At 47.8% G+C, this 22,299-nt stretch overlaps 1 protein-coding gene across 1 annotated transcript; it reads right to left on the reverse strand.

Moving 5' to 3' along the window:
* Window positions 1–2,219: 2,219 nt before the first annotated feature.
* Window positions 2,220–21,417, reverse strand: Irf6 (interferon regulatory factor 6). Its single transcript, XM_059280737.1, has 8 exons — window positions 21,243–21,417; window positions 17,134–17,310; window positions 12,481–12,685; window positions 11,400–11,528; window positions 7,605–7,763; window positions 5,745–6,137; window positions 4,892–5,010; window positions 2,220–4,287 (listed from the first exon to the last, which is right to left on the reverse strand). Exons 2-8 carry the CDS (start codon window positions 17,305–17,307, stop codon window positions 4,063–4,065), a joined length of 1,404 nt encoding a protein of 467 aa, XP_059136720.1. The 5' UTR covers window positions 17,308–17,310; window positions 21,243–21,417; the 3' UTR covers window positions 2,220–4,062.
* Window positions 21,418–22,299: the final 882 nt, after the last annotated feature.

Genomic DNA, 22,299 nt, shown 5'->3' on the forward strand with positions numbered 1-22,299 from the left:
GGTCCTTCCGTGACGTCATTCAGAGCGCGTACGCAAGCCGGAACCATCGACGAGGCCGTGAACGGGATGGGAAGTACAGCCACCCTAGACCCACCCCTTCCGGTAGAACAGAAGCCGACTGGCCGGCCGGGCGGAAGTGGAAGGTAGTATCCGGAACCTGCTGCTGTCACTCTGCGGTATAGCGGGGACACCGCTTCTGTGGGTAGTGCTATAAAGTTGTTTTTGTTTTGTTTTGTTTTGTTTTTCAAATGTCCCTAAATCCTGGACGTGAAAGGTTGAGTGCCGAGACCGTGAATATTCACTCCTTTCTAAAAAATGTCTTGTGTGGACGCGTGCTACAGCGCAGCGTCAGTTCTCGCTTTCACCTTCTAAGTGGGTTGGGGGATTTACTCAGGAAACCAGCCGGCTTAGCGAGTGCCATTAACTACAGAGCCAATTCACTAGCCCACTATTTTATTGTACTATTTTACTTTGACAGCGTTTTGTGTAGCTGGGCTGACCTGGAACGGGACTTCTCACTCTGGTTTATGCTGTGCTGGGAACTGAGCTCTGGACTTTATACTAGACAAACACTAACTGAGCTACCTCTGCAACCCTGGGTATTCATTCACTCTCAGTGTACCTAGGCGGGAGAGATAATGCATTGTACAAAATAGCAACCCTATCTAATGGACCTCAAGGCCTGAGAGTCCAGTTTGCTGATCATTTTATTAAGAGATTTATTTTTATTTTCATTTATATGTTCATATGTGCGGGTGCCTAGGAAGCCAGAGAAGGGAGTAGGAACACCCGGAGCTGAAGTTAAAAGTGTTGTGAGCTGCCCAACGTGGGTTCTGGGAACTGAATTCAAATCTTTGGAAGAAAAGCAAACACTCCTACCCACTGAGTCATCTCTATAGCCGCACTGTTGTGCTTTTTTGAGACAAAGTCTTGCTATGTGCCCCTCAAACTTATGACAGTCTTCCTGCCTCACCCTCCAGAGTGCTGAGGTTAGGCTGTGTGCCACCATGCCACCACATTAGGGGATTCAAACAAGAAGTGAAGATCCAGAGGCCGTGTGGATCAGATGGTGGTGTACCTATCCTTGGAGCCAAAGTGCTGCCATTTTCATGAGTTCAGCTGTGTGGTCTTGTAAAAGATCATTGCAACTAGGCTTAACTGTTGACATTCCCGTATAGAAGGAGGGTCTTGGGACCCTCACTGGAGTATCTAGCCACTCCTCCCAGCCAGTTGTGTGTGATTCTGCCCTAACTGAATGTTGCCTCAAGGAGGTATTTAGGCTGGGAAAAACTAGGGAGGGGAACGGCATCTAGGAAGCCATAGAAGAGTTAACATCCATACTGGATGCAGAACTTCCAACGAGACTGCATTTTGTTTTGTTTTGTTTTGTTTTTCAAGACAGGTTTTCTCTATATAACAGCTCCGGCTGTCCTGGATCTCACTCTGTAGACCAGGCTGGCCTCAAACTCACTAAGATCCGCCTGTCTCTGCCTCCTAAGTGCTGGGATTAAAGGCCTGCGCCCAGCTTGGCTGCTTTAGGCCACCCACACTCCTGCCCATAACCCCTCACTTGTAAGTAAGCCTAATAGACTCATTGGTTCTCCAGATTGACTTTGGTGGAAATGTACCCTCATTTGTCACTGAGACCTTAAGAAGGGAAGTAGATGTTGCCTTGTCCCTTTTCCCAGAGAAAAATCTCACAACAGATAGTTAGGAAGGACAAATACTGACATAAAAAACTAAAGCCTTTTAAACTACCAGCAATTTAACCTATATCTCTGTGAAGGGAAATCTTTGGTTTCTCTGTGTAGCTTTTGGTGCCTGTCCTGGATCTCGCTCTGTAGACCAGGCTGGTCTCGAACTCACAGATATCCATCTGCTTCTGCCTCCTGAGTGCTGGGATTAAAGGCGTGCTCTACCACTGCCCGGTTTGAGGGGAAATCTTAAGAAAACTCTAGACTGGAAAAATAGTTCCCATTTGTGAGCAGCAGAAGGGAGACCTGGACTGCAGGTTGGCTCTGCCTTGCTGGTACCTTCAGATAGGAAAGGACCAACAGCACCTATGGAAGAACAGTTGCAGGGCCTACCAATCCAACTTAGGTTCTTAGCTCAGAGGGAATCAGATACTCAAAATCGATACAACCAGTACTCTAGCTTTATATTTTTCCCTTTCCAAGTTTATTTTATATCCCCATGGTAGTTACCAATAAATCTCCAAATTAAAAGACTTAGTTCATTTATTACAGCACAAATATCTGAGAACACACCGTATCAGACACTGCTGAAGACCTGACAGTAAATCCAAGACAAACAGTCATGTAGGATGCAGATGGTGAGGAATTTACACAGAACATAGTTATTCTGAAAGTTTGAGATGCTATGCAAACATACAACCAGGGACCTAATTATGGTGAAGAGACCAGATTTGACATTTGCTTTCCCAGTTTAACTGTAGTGGGTTCTTTTTAACTTTGAGTTAATCTAGAATACACATTGAGGAAAAGGAGGAGCTAGGGAAAATCCTCCTCCCTTCTGAGTCTTGAGAGGAGAGCAAGGGAGAAGACAGTTAGGAAGTGAATGGAAGAGGCAGGAAACTGAGCCATAAGAAAGGATACCTGATGTGTATCAAAACCAGAGAAAGTTTACTGAATATGATCAGAGAAGATGCCTGCATGTCATATACTCTCCCAGCATTCTAAAAAAGATGCAAGACAAGAAAGTAAGCCTAAGTAAGTAAGCCTCACTGTCACCCAGATCGGGTTGAACTTTTAGACTCTAAATCCATCCCAACTTTCAGTGGCTTGAAAAGTAGAAGGTGTTATTCTTAGTTTAAGGGCAGCAGACTATGCACACAGGCATGAGCCCTGTTACATGAAACAAATGGACATCAGTGTTCAAAAGGATTGGGGCCTATAACCAGAGATACACATCATGTTTTTCATTTGAGTCTTGGAATTCAAACTATAAGAAGGGACTGGGGCAGATATTCTGTGAGACACAGTGCAGTGCTCTACACTGCTAGTCTCCATTGCTCACAGCAAGACATATAAGCAGGTTTGAGCCTTCCCCAGAAGAGCACTGGCCAGACCTTTAACATACGTAAGACCTTTTTCTTCCCAATTGGAAAAAAACAAATGTCGGGAAGACCCTTGTAAGTCTCTACACAGGAACCATCCCTTTTGTTGTCTGAGTGTATCCTAGATGCCCAACTCCCTCCAGGTCATCTTCAGAGAAGGACTTGAGAAAAAGGAGAGCGTCTACCCCGAGTCCACCATGGAGTCACATGCACTCACCCACCCCACACAGAAGGTAGTATGAGTGGTGACAAAATCACACCTGACAACCATTCTTTCGTGGAATTCCAGGCCTTCCCTGTCACCAGCTTCCCCTCTGACACTCACTTTATGAGCTTTAACTCCACAGGTTAGGTGACTTTCAGACCTTGGCACCCATTTCTATTTAGATCTCAAACTGGTTCCTAGGCAACCAGTCAGCTCCTCTCCCTCTTATTTCCCCCAGCAGGGCGCCAGCTGACTGTACTAGCAGAACAAGTCAAACAGAGCTCAATTCAGGACAGATCAGTGCTTCAGGAACTTGGATGAAAGCAAGAAGGGGGAAAACATGGTCTAAGAATAATGCAGAAGGGTCCTGTTCCAGGCAGTTTTGTTTTATACAAGTAGAGGAACGTAATCAAGTCAGAGTTTTAAGGCTGAATGCAACTGGGCATCATCCCAAACCTTATCTATTTACATGTGATACATCTGAAGCCCTCAGGTTAAATGACCAGCCTCATGGAAGTGCAGCTGCAGCTAGAACTCTGGTGTCTAAACTTCCAAATCAAATCTCTCCTACACCCACTGTAGGAGATCTAAGAGGAACCCCTCAGAGAGATAGTATCTCGATAAATTAGAGCAACTTAAAACTAGGCATATTTGGAAAGTCACAGACCTCTAGTGATGTTAGAGAAAGGAGACTTAAAAGTTGGTTAAATGTGAATAAAAAATCCATATGTACAATATAAAAAAGAGAGAGGAGAGAAGAGGACACAAATGGCAGTCAGGATCACTGGGCAGGCAGGGCAGGGGGCAACTGCATGCTGGGGGCAGGTTGCATGGGCTGCCAGCTCTCCTGGGTTTGAAGGATGCGGTACAGCTGTTTGAGCTGAGCAACGATGTTATCTTTGATGTCTGGAGTGGAGATCTGCAGTCGGACACTGCCACTGTCAAAGGACCGGGTAAAATCACCAGAAAACATCTCATAGATCATCCGAGCCACCACTGGAATGACCTGTTCAGGCAAGAGCACATGAGTTTCTGCTGAAGAACAGGTATTTTTAAGTAGCAGGAGAGCCCTGACATTGATGAAGAACCACTGAGTCCCTGAGAAGGCCCCTCCCCACCCAAACATCTAGATACTGGTGAAGGGCTGTATTTTCCCTAGTCAAGGTTCACCCTAGAAATTGGTTAATTCAAGGTAAGAAACCTGAATGCAAGCATCATTCCACATGCCTAACTAGATAGCTGCTTAGCAAAACTGTGAATCAAGTGACATCTACTGCCTAACTTGGTGCCTAACTCCATGCACAACCCCAGTAGACTTGCTACCAGAACCAAGTAGAACATGGCTACATCTTACAAACTTGGCCAAAACTAACTTAGCGAGACCCTAACATCAGCAGGAGAAAAAAAGGCAAAGTGTCCATTAAATTGTCCGCCCATGATCAGAATGTGGTATTCTTATCCAGCACAGTCCTACTGTGCAAAGCATAAATCTGCTACCTCTCTGAGGGCATTAATACACATGCACCAGCAGATGCTCCGCCAAGACTCGTCCCAGATGAAGGGCTGAAGCACCAGCACAAAGAGTTGCGGACATTGTCTTATCTCCTCACCTGAACCAGGATGAGCTTCCTCTCCAGGGGTTTCCCATCCGGCCATTCTTCCCCGAAGCATAAGTAGATCTCAAATGGTGGCTGCTTCTCTATCTGTCCTTTCTGGTGGGCAATGAGCTCTGTAGAAGATGGGAAAATACTTCTGGATTGTTCTCTATCCGTGTCAATAAACGTCATCCTTCATGCAGCCCAGTACAGTAGCCACAAGCCACATGGGCTATTGATTTTAAATTAATTAAAATTAAATAACTCTTTAGTCATATCATTCATATTTATATGCTCACCAGACATATGTGACCAATGGTTACCAAATTGGACAGGACAAAAATACAACTTTTCTATCATTTCAGAAGGTTCTACTGGACACTGAGGATATAGACTTGGGATTCAAACCACATTGTAAGTTGATATCTCAATACTTTTCCTAAACTTGCCTCCTTAAATTAACCACTCAAATATTTCCTGAAAGAAGACTGTGAGTTTTGCGGACCATGATGAACAAGGTGAACCTTCTGGAGTGAAAGATAACCTAACATTTGGGGGAGGGAGGTAACTGCAGGACTGTTTCCTCTGTCCCTGAGGGAACCAGGGGACGGAGGTACCAGCAGAACTGTTTCTCTGTCCCTGAAGGATCCATAACCAACCTCAAAACACCTTCCATGCAGACAGCCTTGAAGCGCACCTCCCTTTGTGACTGTCCAAGTCCCTGTCCTGGCTTAGAACCAGGGCTCTCTTCTCCCTTGACGTTTTGCCATGCCAGGAAAGCTTAGGAGGGGAGGGAGGAGGAGAAGGCAGAAGGAGAAAAATGTCCAAGGGGCATCTCCCAGTATCAATCTTCTAAAAACAGACTCACCACTCAGGAATGTTTCCAGACAAAACAACTTGACCTTCTTCTGCCTCTCAATCAGGTTAGGAGCAGCAAGTGAGGGGGCACATGGCCCGGACCAGTACACTTTGCACTGGCACAGCCTGATGGCGTAAATGGCGTGTCCGCTGACCTCCAGGATCAGTCCCCTGTCCATGACATCCAACAGCTTACTGGTGAACAGCTTCTGCTTCTCATTAGTGATATGCTCTGGACCTGGGAACTTGACCTGCTCCAGGCTGACGGGACCAAAGAGCTCCTCCTGGTCAGGCATGGGGCCCAGGTCCCCATAGAAGAGCCGGCAGCCCTGAGGGTTGCTCACCGTCATGGTTTGCCCATACTCCTTCCCACGGTACTGAAACTTGATGTCCAAGTCAGTCACTACAAGGTGAGAGATGACAGTGAGTTCTGTTGCTCTGCTTTGTCTGTCCGTCCCTAACTCATGTGAGTCCACCAAGATCAAGCCATCTTTCAACCAGCTCTCAGGAAGGCCATTGCCATAGTTATCCTTCCTGCAATAAAGGGAGATGTCAACATACCCCGGGATGGCCTCACAAAAGGATGCCTTGCAGCAGGGCTTAAGGCCCTGCTGCACTCTGCTCAGTCGCCACACCCTCAGGGCTAGAACCTAACTCCATACACTGATAGGCCTGGTATCCCAGGTCACACCAAATTAAACATACATTGGCAACACTTGAGGGGGAATGGGTAGCTACTGGCCACATGTGTAATTAATGTGACCAAGGATCTATTTGACATCAATTAATTAATAATCACACGCAGCTAGTGGCTACTCTATTGTGCAGCATAGAAACTGGTGTTTGTTGAATGGATGGAGAATGATCGTACCAATCATATTTCCAGAGACTAGGCAACACAAGGAGCTAAAAACTAAAGTATCTGGCTTACATATCACTTTTTTTCTGAGACAGGGTCTTGTGTAACCCAAACTAGACTTGAACTCACTGTATAGCAAAGAATGGCCTTGAACTCCTGATCCTTCTGCCTGTAGATCCTGAGTGCTGGGATTATAGGTGTATGCCACCTTACCTGGTTTTATTTAGTGCTGGAAATCAAAACCAGGACTTCCTGCACCATAGGCAAGCACTCTACCAACTGAGCTACACCCTTAGTCCTGCATCTCACTTCATAAATAACTGGAGAAACAAGAAGAAATACCAAGCCATCCTTCTGAAAATCATGCATGTTAGTACACATCCTGAACCTCTTCTATGCATGCTATACAAGGAGGCTCACTGAGAAGTACATTTTCACTCAGCAAGTCTCCACTGACCCCAACAGGCCTCATCAAAGCTACTCAGTCTCTCAAAGAAGATTCCAGGTTCATGCCCCATCATGCAGAATGTGAAAGATGACAGAGTTGTGAGGCTGATTCTTCACCAAGATAAATGTGTACCTAATTAAGAGAGTCCCTAAAGTCCCTCAAAGTCAAAAACCTTGGGTGACCAAATCCATGGCCTAGTACTTCCCTGTCTTATAGCAGACCTTGTCACTAAAGCCCCAAGTCAGAACAACAGTAATCAACCTGAAGCTCTTACCAATCAGAACATCTACACAGGCACTTCTTTACTTCCCTGGTAACTCATTTGACAGCTCACACAGAAAGCACACAGGTTGTGCAGGTAGCTATTCTAGACACAGCAAAAAACGAAGACAGAAGAGGTCTGGAGGTGTGACTCAGCGGCGTGGTGGTTGCCTAGCATGCAAGAAGCTGTAGTCTGAGTCCTTGCACTTCAGGAAAAGAACAGAGAAGGAAGTGGGAGACAAGAGAGGGAAGACGATGGAATAAGAGATGAAGCCCCAGCAATAAAAAGCAGGCTCGCTTACTGGGGAGAGAGCTGATCCACAGCTCTGGAGAACTGTAAAAGGGCTGAATGGGTGCCTGGGGCACTTCCATCTCCAGAGGCTCTGTTTTGGTCCACACTGATTCAGGGCTGCAGTTGCCCACACTGCAGTTGCCCACGCTGGCTGGTGCCATTGGAGAACCTAGAACAGAAGAAGTGAATGAGCACACAGAGGCATGATATCACCTGGTCTGAAGATTAGAGAACAGGCAAGGTCAGTAGACAGGAGTCACTGAGCCAAAACCTGGTATGATCTCTCAGCCTAGCACAGATCTCATGACTCATGACTCAGTGGCCATCACAGCTCCTGCTTCCTAATCATTTTATTTCTCCCATAAATTCATGGCTCTTTATTTGCTAAAGATCAGATGGAGATATGGGAGCTTTCTCTGGAAACTGAATTGGAAAGGCATAACTGAAAGATGATCTGCTGCTTAATCTGTACACAGTGACTCGATGTCTTCATAAAGGGAGCACTGCACAGTGTGTACATGATAACTCAATGTCTTCATAAGGGGAGCACTGCACAGTGTGTTCATGATGACTCAATGTCTTCATAAGGGGAGCCCTACACAGTGTGTTCATGATGACTCAATGTCTTCATAAGGGGAGCACTGCACAGTGTGTTCATGATGACTCAATGTCTTCATAAGGGGAGCACCGCACAGTGTGTTCATGGTGACTCAATGTCTTCATAAGGGGAGCACTTCACAGTGTGTTCATGGTGACTTGATGTATCATAAGGGAAGTGCCACTGACTCAGCCAACTGGCTTCAAGTGAGTGTCAATATACAGTCAATGTACAACATGCTGTTCTAGTAAAACAAATGCATTTTACAGCCATAAACTGTCTTAAAAAGAAGACTGGCTAGATAGTTCAGTGGGTAAAAATCACCGGCTGCCAAGCCTGACAACCTGAGTTCAGTCCACAGACCTAAGTGACTCCTGCAAGCAGGCCTCTGACCTCCGTGTATGTGTGTGTGTGTGTGTGTCCATCCACACACAGTAAATAAAAAATGCAATAGAATGTTAAAATGTCTGGAAGGGGGGCTGGATAGATGGCTAAGTGGTTAAGAACACTGACTGCTCTTCCAGAAGATATGGATTAAATTCCTAGCACCCACATGGCAGCTCACAACTGCCTGTAACTCCAGTTCCAGGGGATCCAATACCCTCTTCTGGCCTCCACAAGCACTACTAGGTCCATGTGTGGTACACAAGCATGCCATCAAAACACTGACACACATAAAATTTAAAAATAAAAATAAATTTTTGAAAAAATGCCTGGAAAGTATCAATACTTGAGAACCTAGCTAGATTTGTCTATATCAGTGAATGAGCTAGAAGGCTCATGGAGGATGCAAGGAAAGCCTTTCAATTGATTATCTTCTTATACTGTTATAAATTTTAAAAGCACATAAAAGTGTTATTCATCCAACCAAGTCCAATTACAGCTTTTAAAGAAAGAGAATGAAAAGCCTAGTCCTTGACAGGCTCGGTGGTGCACATCTTTGGCCCCAGCTCCAGGAGGCTGCCACAGAAGGGGCACTTGTTCCAAACCACCCTGAACCACCTGTAAAAACAAAAGGAAAGAACACCCAGCTCTACTTCCTGCTGCCATCAGTGCTGGCTTGCCTAAGGCCCACAGGCTCCATCTGGGCCTCATCTCTTAGGTCTTCCTGTGCCCCAGCAGGTCTGAAATCAGGGGCCGATGTTCTTTGACCCTTTGTGTTAAATACGAAACCATCTTACATTTCTGTTCTTAATGTATAGTCTACAATTTTCCCAAAAAGATTCAAGGTGGCCTCCAACACAAGGGAATGCAGAATTAATCTCAAATAAGAAATCGGGACACTGGAAACAGGTTACAGCCTTTCAAGGAATGGCAGCAGAATTAGTGGGCCAAGAGTCTGGGAAAGGGCCCCACATTTCCAACTCTTCTAAACTGGTTGTTTGTTTTGACTTTCTTTCTCTCTTTTTAAAGATAGGCTCTCACTAGACCAGGCTAGACTCGAATCTGTAGTGATCCTCCTGTCTCTGCTACAGGGGTTACAGGCGTTTGCGACCACACTCACCTCAGATAGATGTTCAACTCTTCGAACTTCACTACGTGACAAAGCAGCATGTGGTAAAGCTGTCTGGATCTCCATGGATTTTTTTCTTTTTAGAGATTTATTTTCATTATTTTTTAATTGTGTGTATGTGTGTGGGCACATGGATACAGGTCTCCAAGGAGGCCAGAGATATCAAATCCCCTGGAACCAGATAATTGTGAGCCACCTGAAATGGAGTCTGTCAGGACATGTTCTTAACCACAGAAACATCTCTCAAGCTCCCATGAAAGTTTTCTTTATCCATCACTTGTTTGCAAAGGTCTAAAAGGCAGCTAGGAGTGGTAGCACTCCCCTTTAGCCCCAGCACTGGGAGACACAAGCAGGTGGATCTATGAGTTACAGACCATCCTGGTCTATATGGCGAGTTTAGGCCAGTCAGGGAGCTATATAGCATCCCATCTCAAAAAAAAAAAAAAAAGAAGGAAGGGGAGGGAGCAGGATAAGGAAAGGCTGTGCACAAATACTGCTATTTCCTGGTTCTAGGTGCAGAGCTAGAATAAGCCACCCCCAAACCCGAAGGTGGCATCTTGGTTTACTGAATTTTCTAGGTGGTAAAAGTTATCTCATCTGACCCACAGCATGCAGATAGAGTAAGATGGCCAGTCATTCAGCTAGCATCTCCATGGGCAGGTGTAGTAAGGATGCTTCAGAAGGGCAATCCAGGGCACGCTGGGGATCCTTGGAGGAGCATCTACAGACTCAGACCCTGCTGCCACACAGCATTTCCAACCTCTCCACTCCTCTTTCCCGAAGAGCTGAATTCAAAAGTCCAACACGAGAGGGTGTTACTACAGAACTGCCATGAGGCTGTTTGGCGGGACCCAGAAAGATCTACTTTTCCTTTTACCTTTTTCCTTTTTCCTCTCTCTCTCTCTCTCTCTCTCTCTCTCTCTCTCTCTCTCTCTCTCTCTCTCTCTCTCTCTCTCTCTCTCTCTCTCCTGGCATACTCTCCCTAACACTCTGGGCTTTCTTACTCTTTCCTTGAAGTCCCTCATCCTCCACCATGTGGCTGTTTGTCCACCGTGTGGCTGACCACCACTTTGCCACTGCTAAAAAAGCCAGCTCAATTCAAACAGCATGGCTAAATCTCATCCTCTTCTCCATCTTCCAGCTCCTGGCATCTGTCAAGATTTACAGCTTGCCTGTCCAGGGAGTTTTCTTTTAAATGCTAATAAAATTGTCAAAAAGCTTTCAAAATCAAAAACCCATAAAAGAAGACTCTTATAGATAAACCCACTGGAGCCAAGTGCCATCAGCTAGAATCAAGTTTTCCATGACATGCTTCAACAGAGCGGATTCTGTTAAGGACGTGACTCAGAATTCACCAGGGAAAACTACTGAGACTTTAACTACAATTCATAAACAGGATATATCACTTACCCTGAAGTAAACTTCCCAAATTTATCATTCACCAGGAATGAATTATGCCTCTTTATTTCCTTGAATTTAATGTTCTCTAGAACCCATTTGTCTGCATTGGAATAACTGAGGCATCAGAGGTCTTCCACCTGTGATGCCTGCTTACTAACACCCTAGCAGTCCGGCCAGTGGGGCTTGCCACTGCCCTCCCCAACCCAGCAGTGGTGGCTGATAGGTCAGCAATCCCAAGGCCAAAGCCAGCTACATCCTTCTCACCCCTGAGCACCACCAGCCACCCCACTCACCATTGATGTTCAGGAAGGGGAAGGTGTCCTGGATGGGGACGTGGTGCTGCGACTGATCAAGCTCATCCTCCTCATCATCTTCATCCACATCATTATCTTTCTCATCCCAAGGAGCAGACCCTGTGGAGCCTACCCACGACACATGAGCCCATGGAAGGGCAGTTTGCTTCACTGCCATCTCAACAGCTGACCCACCACCCAGGCTAGAGACACCTCAGGCTCAGTATGCACCCACAAGCCCTAGCTAGTTCTAATTCCTTCTACAGAGTCTGTTCTTATCTTGCCTTAGAAATCCCTATACATGTGGACTGGAGAGATGGCTCGGAGGTTAAAAGCACTGCCTGTTCTTCCAGAGGTCCTGAGTTCAATTCCAGCAACCACATGGTGGCTTAGAACCATCTATAATGAGATCTGATGCCTTCTTCTGGTGTGTAGGCATGCTTGCAGATAGAACACTGTATACATAATAAATACATTTTTAAAATAAGAGATTACTATAGCTACACAGTAGCTTTCTACACATTAGCATCTCCTTTAAGGGCTCCAGAATATTCACTTTTCATCTTTGTGAGCCACATATGAGGGAAGCACAAACCCTGCATCATGCCTGGGCCTCCCTGGATGACAAGGCTAAATGTCTGGTTCTTTGTATTCATTATGCATTGCGGACTGGGTGGCATGCTCTCAGCCAAGGTACTCTACAAACTAAACTACCATTCGCCCATCATCTATAGAGAACACAATAACTTTTACAGATCCTTTGAAAGAGACAGAATGAGGAGAGTTCACATCTAGAAATAGAAAAAACGGGCTCAAACGCCCAATAACTCTCAAGTCCAACAGCAGTAGAGTGATACAGGCAGGTTTGGAATGCAAGCCCTCTAGTTCTTACTCCTTCGCCCCTACCCTCACACCCCAGAGAGGCTGTCCTACCAGTAGAACTGTACCCCCATCTGCTTGAAGCACTCATTTTGTAACCTTTTACACCATCTGCTCTCTGAGCTCTTCCTAGGGAAAGGCCTGATCTCAACCTCTCTCTTTAGGAGCCCAACCCTGAGTCTGTCCAAGCCTCGAGCCTCACCTGGGTTAATGACAGAGCCCTGGGGCTGGGGGATATCACACACTTGGTAGATCTTCACAGGATTCATGGGCACTTCCTTGGTGCCATCATACATCAAGTTGAACTCCCTGCTTTTGTTGAGAGCGCAGCGGAGCTGAGCCTTCCATTTAGCCGGGTCAGGATCGTCCACACCTTCCTGGTACTTTCCAGTCTCCACAGCCCAAGCCTGAGGAATGAAACAGTGTGAGTGCTGACCACTATGAAGAACCACTGTCAAGCATGTATACAACCTTTTCACATGTGCACACATGCATACACACACTTGCACATACTGACTTTAGGACCAGCCAAGGCAGGCCAAAGGGAAATCAAGCTGTATGCAAACACACCTGTGAAAGGAGCCTTAGTTCAGGCTTTAGCACCAGCACCTGTCCAGACAGCAATGCTGAATCTGAAGTCTGGGGCAACACTGTACAGCAGGGCTTCAGGCAGCCTTTTTCTCCTCTTCTACCCTCTCTTCTTCCTTCTTTTTCTCCTCCATCCCCCATCTTTTTTTTTTTTTGAGGTTTTGTTTAAGATTTAATTTTTAATTATGTCTATTTGGCACATGGGTGTGTTCATGTATGTGCTGGTACCCTCTGATCCCAGAAGAGATGGCAGGATCCCCTGGAGCTGGAGTTACGGCTGTTGTGAGGTGCCCTGCACGGGTGCTGGGAACTGAACCTAGGTACTCTACAGAGCAGTATGCTCTCCTCACCACTGAGCCTGTCTCTTTTTTAAAAGACAAGATCTCACTCTGTAGCCCCATGCTGGTCTCAGCTCCAAGTCCTCCCTCCTGAGCCTCCACAGTGATGGATGTGAAGTGTGCTCCACCTCACCATTCTCCTTTAAAACAGGAACATCTTACACACAATAAGTACGACAGGGGCAATAGCAAATGACATAAAGACTCTCAGGAGCCAGGTATGGTGCTGTTTGCCTGTAACTCCAGCACTTAGGAGGCCAAAACAGGAAGGTAGTGAGTGAGTTCAAGGCCAGCCTGGACTACACAGTGAGGCCTTGTTTCAATAAAACCAAAGTCCTTCAGGAAGCATGCTCTGGAGTTCAGCCTGCCCCCACCTCTACCTGAAGGCCTCAAGCTTTAACAAATTTACGCACATCTCTTCCTGGTTCTTCAAACTCCCTCTTCATTGGAAACTCCATACAGTGGCCTGGTGGCATGGCCTAAAAACCACTTTGAAGCTTCCTCTCTCATAGTACCGCTGCAGATAAGAGGAAGGGATCATCTGCCCAGTGAGAAGAGGAAAACCAAAGCCACTGAGGAACAGACTCAGCCCCTCAGGAGTGCCCCACTCAAAGGCTGCCCACTATCCCACGGGCCGTGTGCCCTCTGATCACTAAGCTTTCTTCATCTTCTCTCTCTAATGTGGAAGGAGGAGACCTCATTAGAGCATAAGAAGAGCACATTAACCTTTTCTCATTTTTGATTTTCATTACATTTAATTTATTTAGTGTATATAGATGGGAATTGGTTCTCTCCTTCCATGTGGGTCTTGGTAATCAAACTCAGGTCATGAAGCATAGTGACATGTGCCTTTACCCTCTGAGCCATCTCACCAGCCCTTCCTAGACCTTTTCAAGTTGACAGGACAGATTACTTGTCCAAATTCTTGCCACAGAGGACTTTTTTTCTTCTTTTTGATTTTCTGAGACAGGCTCTCACTGTGTGGCTCAGGCTGGCCTCAAAAACTCCTGCCTTAGCCTCTAGGGTACTGGGATTATAGACATGTACCACCACGCCAGGCACAAACTTTTTCCTTAAGCTGAAACTGAACGTTTGCACCCTCTTTAGAGATCTCTGATCTTCTTCAATCCCACCCTGCAGAGCAGTGGGGTCCAGGGTTCATCTAGGTCCTCTTCCTCTTCCGACTCAGGCTCGCTTCCTCTAGCCACCTTCTCTGATTTGGCTTCCTCTGTGTGCTTTGCAGTACAGGATGAAAAATACCAACAAAGCTGAGCTGCCCTGTGTGGCACAGCAGCACCAGGGAGGCTAAGGCTGGCTCCATCTATCTAACTAACCCCCACAGGGAGTCTCAATTCCACTGTCCCTAGTATCTGAGACGCACACCTGCCATTACCTGGTGCTCCGGCCTTCCGCCTCCCCTGTGTCCCCTCAGCTTGTCTTTACCCTCTGTATTCACACTGGCGCTGACTCCACCCAGCTGACTCCAGCCAGATTCTGGAAGAAGTCTGTACATTTGGGTGATTCTCTTAAACTCTGCTCCTTCACAGCACAGCTAGACTGTGTCCCTGCCTAGCCCCAGCTTCCTGCTCACACCTAGCCATCTCCTCATCAAACCCCGCTGACACTGCAGAGGGCTATACCCTTTACAAGCACATCTTCAGCATCAAGAAGGGAGGGCCATGAAGCACCATGTGGGCAAATGCTGTGATATACAAACTTACTTGTTCAAACCCCGGGTCACAGCAAAGGCCCTCTTTGTCTTCCTAAATGGCTATTATCTTTACATTTTTATAGTATAGATACTTTACAAATATCCTCCCATACTTTACTTGATTTTCATGACAATTCTAAGAAGCAGACAGACTGGCTCCGCCCCAGCTTACCAAAGGGAAAACTGGAGCCCAAAGTGGTTGTGTGCTTTGTTCAAGACCTCCCATAAGGTTGGTAGTTATAGAAGTTGAGGCTGGACAGTCCAGCTCCCACTCAAAATCAGAAGGAGGCAAAGGAAACAGAGACAGAGATATGGGTTCAAATCCTGGGGCTACCATTGATTGGCTGTATGATGTGGGAGATGTTTCACAACCCCACTCACAGCTTCTATACCTACAGCATGGGGTGGAAGAAAGACTTCCCTTGCACGGTCATCATGAGAATTAGAGGACATAGGGAATACAGGCGCCTATTCGGTGCCACATCTTTGTATCTTACCAAAAGTTCATCAGAGCAAGCAATCTGTGACAGTATCCTCTCTCTTCTGACTGCTCGGATGCTCCATAAGCATTCTACAAACAGACACACCAATGCAAAGCTTCCTCATACCCTCATGTGCGGGGATTGCAGGATCAGCCTCTTCTTGAGACCAACCATACACTTCAACAGCAAACTGGACTGAGAGCAAGGCTTCAAGGGATGCCATTGGGGCCTGGGCAAGCCTGTCCCTTTCTCAGGGTCAGCTCCACCAGTAATGGACACTGGTCTACAGGTATTTTCCTTAACAATTTCATAATCTTCGTATCTAAATTAAGATGTATCATTTACACACTTTCAAAATACTCTCAAGCCCATTTTCTCTCTGCCTCTCCCCCTCTACACCTGACCATACGTGGGAAATACCATCGTCAAAAGCCCTGGACCTGCCTTCTTTGCCTTTTCCTGATCCCACAGTCAGGACTGGATCACAGCTCAGCTTCTAGCTTATGAGCATGGAAGAAAGGACAAGCTCACCTCACATCTTGAGCTGCAGGAACTAAAGCTACTCCTGAGATGGAAGGGAGAAGTTGGTCTAGAGTGGAGAGGCAGCTCCTAGAATTGCAACCACAATGAAACCTTTCCATAACCGCTGCCCACCTACTTCTGTCTCAAGTCAAGTTTTGGTTTCACTTAAATTTAGTAAAGTACTGTGTGACTTAATCTCATCTTCAGCTAACTACAGTGGGGATCATAGAAGAATTACTCGCTATTTAAGAAAACGTAATTAGGGCTTGGGATGTAGCTCGATGGTAATGTGTATGCTTTGCATGTACAAAGCCCTGGACTTGATCCTTAGGAATGAAAAAGAAAAACAAGAGGAATGGGGAGAGAAGGGGAGGGGGGTAATGGGGAGGAGAGAAGAAAGGGGAAAGGAGGAAGGAAGAGATTTAAAGAATAAAAACCTGAGTTTGGAGAGATGGCTCAGCAGTTAAAAGTACGCACTGCTCTTGCAGAAGACCTAAGTTTAGTTCCCAGCACCCACATCAGACATCTCACAATCATGTGTAACTCTAGCTCCCAGGAATCCAGCACTTCTGACCATGAAGGGCACCTGCACTCACATGTACATACCCACACACAGACAGTACCCCACACACATAATTAAAAATAAAAATAAATCTTTAAAAAGGAATAAAATTTAAGTCATGCACCTTTAATTTTTAAGCAGAGGTTATTAGTGGGACACATTATTTAAGATTAAAAGAATAGCTTCCTGAGTGAAGGCCTCTGCATTTCCTTATGGTGATGTACAAGCCCACTGATGACCAAAACTCTGCCTTTGTCAAGTCAGCCATCCATAGGCCCAAGTACCTTTCTTCATGGCAAGAGCCCTGGGTGAGTTGGTGGATGACCTTAGTTCTTTTAGAGAAGCCACATCCTATGCTCTCTGGGAGTTGAGCCTCCAACACACCACACCAGACATACACACACACACACACACACACACACACACACACACACACACACACACCCTCACCCAGATCCACTAGGATATGAACTGAGTATCTTCCAACAATGGGAATGTAAAAGATTTCAGCCTCATAGACACAGCTTGAGAAGAGGAATCACAATTTGGGCATCTCGTTGTATACATCCCACTGTACCAGAACAGAGAAAGCAAACAAACCCAGAATGGCCTCAACAAAATTCAACTCAGATGGCAGAAGGAAGTTCATTACCTTAAAAATGGTGTTTTCTTCCTCTTGTTGGGGGCTGTGCCGTGTGGCATGTTTCCAGGGGATCTGGAAGCGTTTGGAATCTCTATGTAGCCAGATGAGACCAGGGTAGAGGCCACTGTCCACCTGGGCCACCAGCCAGGGCTTCAGCCGGACTCTTCGAGGGTGCAGAGCCATGATCTAGGAGTAAGGAGGATGGGAGAATGGGGTTAACCACTGGGAACTTTCCCAGCCACTGTTCCCATGTGCTGCGGCTACAGTTTCACTAGATTACAGCAAAGAAATTAAATATGGCAATAACCTGTGCCAGAGAGAGGAAAAGAAACGAGGTAAAAGGGCTCTTTTGATTCTTATTGCAAAGCCGTTTATACTTCATGCTCCAGCCATATCAGACTTATCATGCGAGCAGATCACATTTCTTCTGTTTAAGTCCTTGAGCGGAGTAATGAAAAGGTGATGTCATTTGTGCTGGAGCAGAGCTTCCTGGGGGGTGGGGGTGGGGGGGATTCTGCAAAGGAGAGGCGATTGCTCTTTTCAACCTCACCTCGGGAGAGGGAAGTCAAGTTTTGGAAACAGAAAGCATATGGGCCAGAAGCTAAACACATGTCGTCTTTCCAAGAAGACAATGGAAAATGAGTGAGATGGTTCCTTGAGAGAAGCAGGTGAGGGGCGGGCCGGTTCCAAAGTCCTTGCTTACACGGGTGAGCGGGCAGGCAGCCTGTGTGCGGAAATCGGAAGAGCTGTGCCCAGACAGCCTTCCGAAATTCCCTTGGCTCCCAGCAAAAGGAATCCCAGCTGGTCTCCAGCGCCCAAGGTACAGCTTGGGGACACTTCCCCAAGGTGAGCCTGGTAAAGCCCTAAGAATCCCTACAACAACCAAACCCCATTGTCACAGCCAGGCTGGCCTCACTTGGGTCTGTTTATCTCCGCACAGAGGCTGGAGGAAGCCTACTGGTTCCAGGCGCCAGGCTGGGTAAAGTCTGCGATTGATTCTCCCAGAAACATGGACGCTGCAGATAACATTCTACAGCAGCCAGCACTCACAGCCCAAAACAAAGGCCCTGGACCCCGTGCCAGAGGGGAAACCGTCTGCTGGTGGTGTGACGCTGGATCAGGTGTGTTCAGAGCAGTATGGCCACAGACTCTTCCAGTGTTTTAGTGTCCTTGTTTTGTTTTTACTTAAGATAGAAATGGACACCTGGAAAAAGTAAGTCATTCCACAAATATTTGTTCACGAACGGCCCCGTGCCAAGCACTGTGTTACTAAACATCGCTCAGTGTTGTCAGCCCATGTCCTTCCTTCTTGAAGAAATCTATACTGGAACCGTAAACCCCATGATGGCCTGCAAATACTGCCTTCTCCACTCCAGAAACCTCCTATCAGGGTCATGGTTCTGGAGCAAAGCCAGTTGAGCCGGCTGAAGACTGCCTTTAGAGAAGCCTTGCCATGGGTGAACCTCTAACACCACTTTTTTCCCTGACCAGGTTCCCCCCAAATATGAGGAACTCAACCCAACTCAATTTCTGGCACTTTAAGAGCAAGGTAGGACCTGAGCCTTCTGACCCAATTACCAAGTCCTGCAACTGAAACCTTCCCCTTGGGAGTACAGCTTGCTGGGGCAGTTGAGCAGGGCACAGAGCCTTCTAGAGTTCTTGCTCTTGACCCTGGTTTGGGATGCTTCACAGGGCATCACATGGAGCCATTAAACCAGAGAGCATGTGAACACCCAGTGAAAAGGGAGATCAAGGCCAGACTGGATTACATGAGACCCTGCCTCAAAAAGAAATATCCATACCCCAACGGCAAGTGCCACCTTCTCCTCTCAGGTCCCATTCCTTGTAGAAGAGGATGAGGCAAGGACAGGAGAGTCAGAACAAGGAGGGCACAGCAGACCTATTAACCGAGTACTGGGCTCTGAGCAGTCACACGGCAGCCTGATAAGTTCTGACTCCTCTGATTTGTCACACACGCGAAATCCACCTCTTGTCTGACCACGTACCTGAAGGGCTTATGATAGCTGATTCATGGCCATCAAGAAAAAAAAAATGAAGGCAACCAGCCCATGACAGCGATCTGTACTAAAAGGCAAGAAGAAAAGCCACCCCTGGACACTGGTGACTAAGATCTGCACCTGGATCTCCATGTTCTCCCCAGATGGGACCACACAAGTGTGGCTCCTCAGCTGCCCTTCTCTGCAACCCTCTATGCCTTTCCTAAAGTCATCCAAGAGATCCTCATCTGCCATCTGAGATTCTTAAGACAGGTATGGGGGGAAGGTAAAAAGAGCCAAGATGTCAGAGAGGAAGAGGCTGTGAAGGCCACAGCCACGACTGCACAGCAGTCTCTCCACTCTGTAACACACACAGACACGAATCAGGGAAGATACTGCGACACAACACGATATATGCAATGTATGCAATATATGTAATGCCCAGCACTTTGTACAATTCTCTATATGCTTTTATATACATTATGGACACTATGTTTCAATTCCCAATTATTTTAAAACTGCAGCAGCATTTTTCTATGCCACGGGACAATGACACATCTCAGGAAGAATGGCAGTACCATCTTCCACATCAACAAGGCTTTACGGTGTCACCTGTGGATCACCCTCAGGATCCTAGAAGTGGTGTCAGCCCCATTTGACAGCTGAGTTAACTGAAGCACGGGGATGCTAAGTGGCCCTTCCTTACCTCTGGGTTGCACCAAACCCTGCCATTGTGCCCTGCACTCTAAGCACCCACACACACACATACACACACATACACACCTTCTTCTACACATAAGAGGTCAAATCTAAACCAACAAGGAATTAAGGACACCCAGTCTTAAAAACACCTATATCACACCTCTCTAAACCTTCATGCCACCGAGCCTGAGCCCGGCCATCTCCAGCTGTCACAGGAAAATGAAAGCCCTGTGCCTCTGAGCGGTAGGAACCATCCAAGTGACAAAGCCACCACCCACCTTCTCACTGTGAGCAGAGAAGCAGGGGCACTTTCAGGCTCCCTGGGGCACTAACTGTCCCCTCATTGCCTGTTCCAAGAGCAAGTCCTTTATAAGAAACATTCCACCACCTCTGCAGCCCCTGCTGGGTCAGTTTCTGGGACCACAGACCTCGAGCTGGAAGGCTGTCACAGTTTGAGCTGGTTTTCAAAGGCAGCTGTTGGGGCTGTCCTAGTGTCCCATTCTTCCTGGTGGGAACGGAAATGCCAGCTCCGTGGATTTTAGCCATGCCTGGGAGTAAAATCTGGGCGTCTGGTCACATCCTCACATCCCTCCTCCCTACGGGTTTGGAGTTGGTGGATGACAGGGCCTAGGTGGAAGCCACTGTGCTGTCAGAGTGACACACAGCTCCAGCTTCACCAATCCCTGCCCAAGCACCTTCGCCCTCTCCCTTCCCTAGCTTCTGTCTTGATACCCACCAAGAGAACAAGGAAGGGCTGGTGACCACTTTACCACCAAGCGGGCTCCAGCGAAGCACTGCAGTCCAGGCCTCCCTTCCAGGCAAGTATGGGAAGCTTTCCCTGCGACGCCTCCAGCCCCTTTCAGGCCAAGAGGGCCTCGCCCGCAGAGCAGCCACGCCTGGCGCCACCCTCCCCAGCACCTAGCTTGGCTGCCTGGAACTCCACGGACGTCTCCCAGCGTGAGAGGCCGGACTGTGCTAAGACACTTGGAAAAAGGAAAACAAATCCGCCAAAGCCCTGGGTCATCCTTATCTCAGTTTCCCCTAAACCGTCACTAGGACCCAGGGCCTCAGGGCCTGGGAAGTCCCCGCTGGGACACAGGAGCCAGCCACTGAACAAGCTAGTTAAAACCGGAGGGGCTGGGGTGGGGGATGCCTTCACTCCATTCAACGGCAGAGCAGGCGGGGCAGAGAACGAGCTCTTTCCGTGGGAGGGAACAGTGTCCAGTCGGTGTGAGATCAGGAGGGACCCGGTGCCGCCCTAAAGCTACATGGGGAAGGGTGCCCAGCACCCAGGCTGGTGCGGGACACGAAACAGTCCCCAAGCCAGCTCCCCCGCCCACATCAACTCCAGTGGGCCCGGCCCCACCCGTCAGGTGTCTCTTCTCCTTCCCGGTGGCCTGCCGACGCCAGTGTCCCTACCTGGCCTCAGTCGGTGTCCAGGAGCAGGTGCACAGGAGTTCACGCCGCCGCGGCACAGAAGTTCCCCGGACAGCTAGGCGCGCCTGGGAACCGCAGGCTTCTCAGCGGCCCGCACAGGCCCGCACCTGCCCACCTAGGTGCCCGGAGCTCAGCGCCTAGCCCAGGTTGCCGCGGCCCCTGAGCGGTCTGGCCACACCCTCCAGGTGTGGCCACATCCCCCGGAGATCAGGATTGGTGCCTTGCAAGAAATCTGATACTCTGCGTTCTTGGGCCGCGGGCCCCGCCTTGCCTGTTCGTCACCCAACGCCCCTGCCACCGATCGAGGGAGCGGTGCCTGCGTGGGCCTCGCCCTGCGGGTGTCTGATGGTCCTGGGGACCCGGGAGGTTAGGAGGTCACGTGGAAATAGGAGGGCGTCGCCCCTACCGTAGTGACCCTGCACAAGTGCGGGTTTTGAGAATGGGCCCCACAGCTAGCTCAGAGACCTGCGTTAAGTGGACTCTGAGAAGCTACTCCAGGACCTGTCAATGAGGCCTCCAGGACTGTTCGTGTGAACCCGGGTTCCACCTTATGTTCTCATCTATTCAAAGAACACTGCAATTTCTGCTTTTCCGTTCTCCGTGAAGCCCTAGTTGAAAGCACAGACCCTGGAGTCAGCTGTGGGGTTCAAACTCCCAACTTTATCAGGCACTAGAGACTTGGGAAAGTTTTCTCAACTGTCTGGGCTTCTGTTTCTTTTTTGTGGATTGAGATTTCTAAAGGTGCCTGCCTCGTGGATGATGTGGGCACTCAATAAGTGTCTAAAGTACTTAGCACTCTCAATTATTATTGAAGTGAGGGTAGAATATCCCATAGTGCCTTGCAGAGTAAGGTGTCTTTGCTGTCACCTGGAGTTCAAGTCCTGTACGCCTGAAGGGTGTCACCCACCTTCCCCATTCATAGATCACCCATGGAAGTAGTGTCAAATCCAGTGAGGCAACTCTCTCACCCCCAAATACCTCTGTCACAGGAGATGGAACATGGGAAAGGCTCCTGGGCGGGAGGCTGGGGGCATAGCTC

This window comes from Peromyscus eremicus, chromosome 15 (assembly GCF_949786415.1).
Source record: "Peromyscus eremicus chromosome 15, PerEre_H2_v1, whole genome shotgun sequence".
NCBI classification, from domain to species: Eukaryota; Metazoa; Chordata; class Mammalia; order Rodentia; family Cricetidae; genus Peromyscus; species Peromyscus eremicus.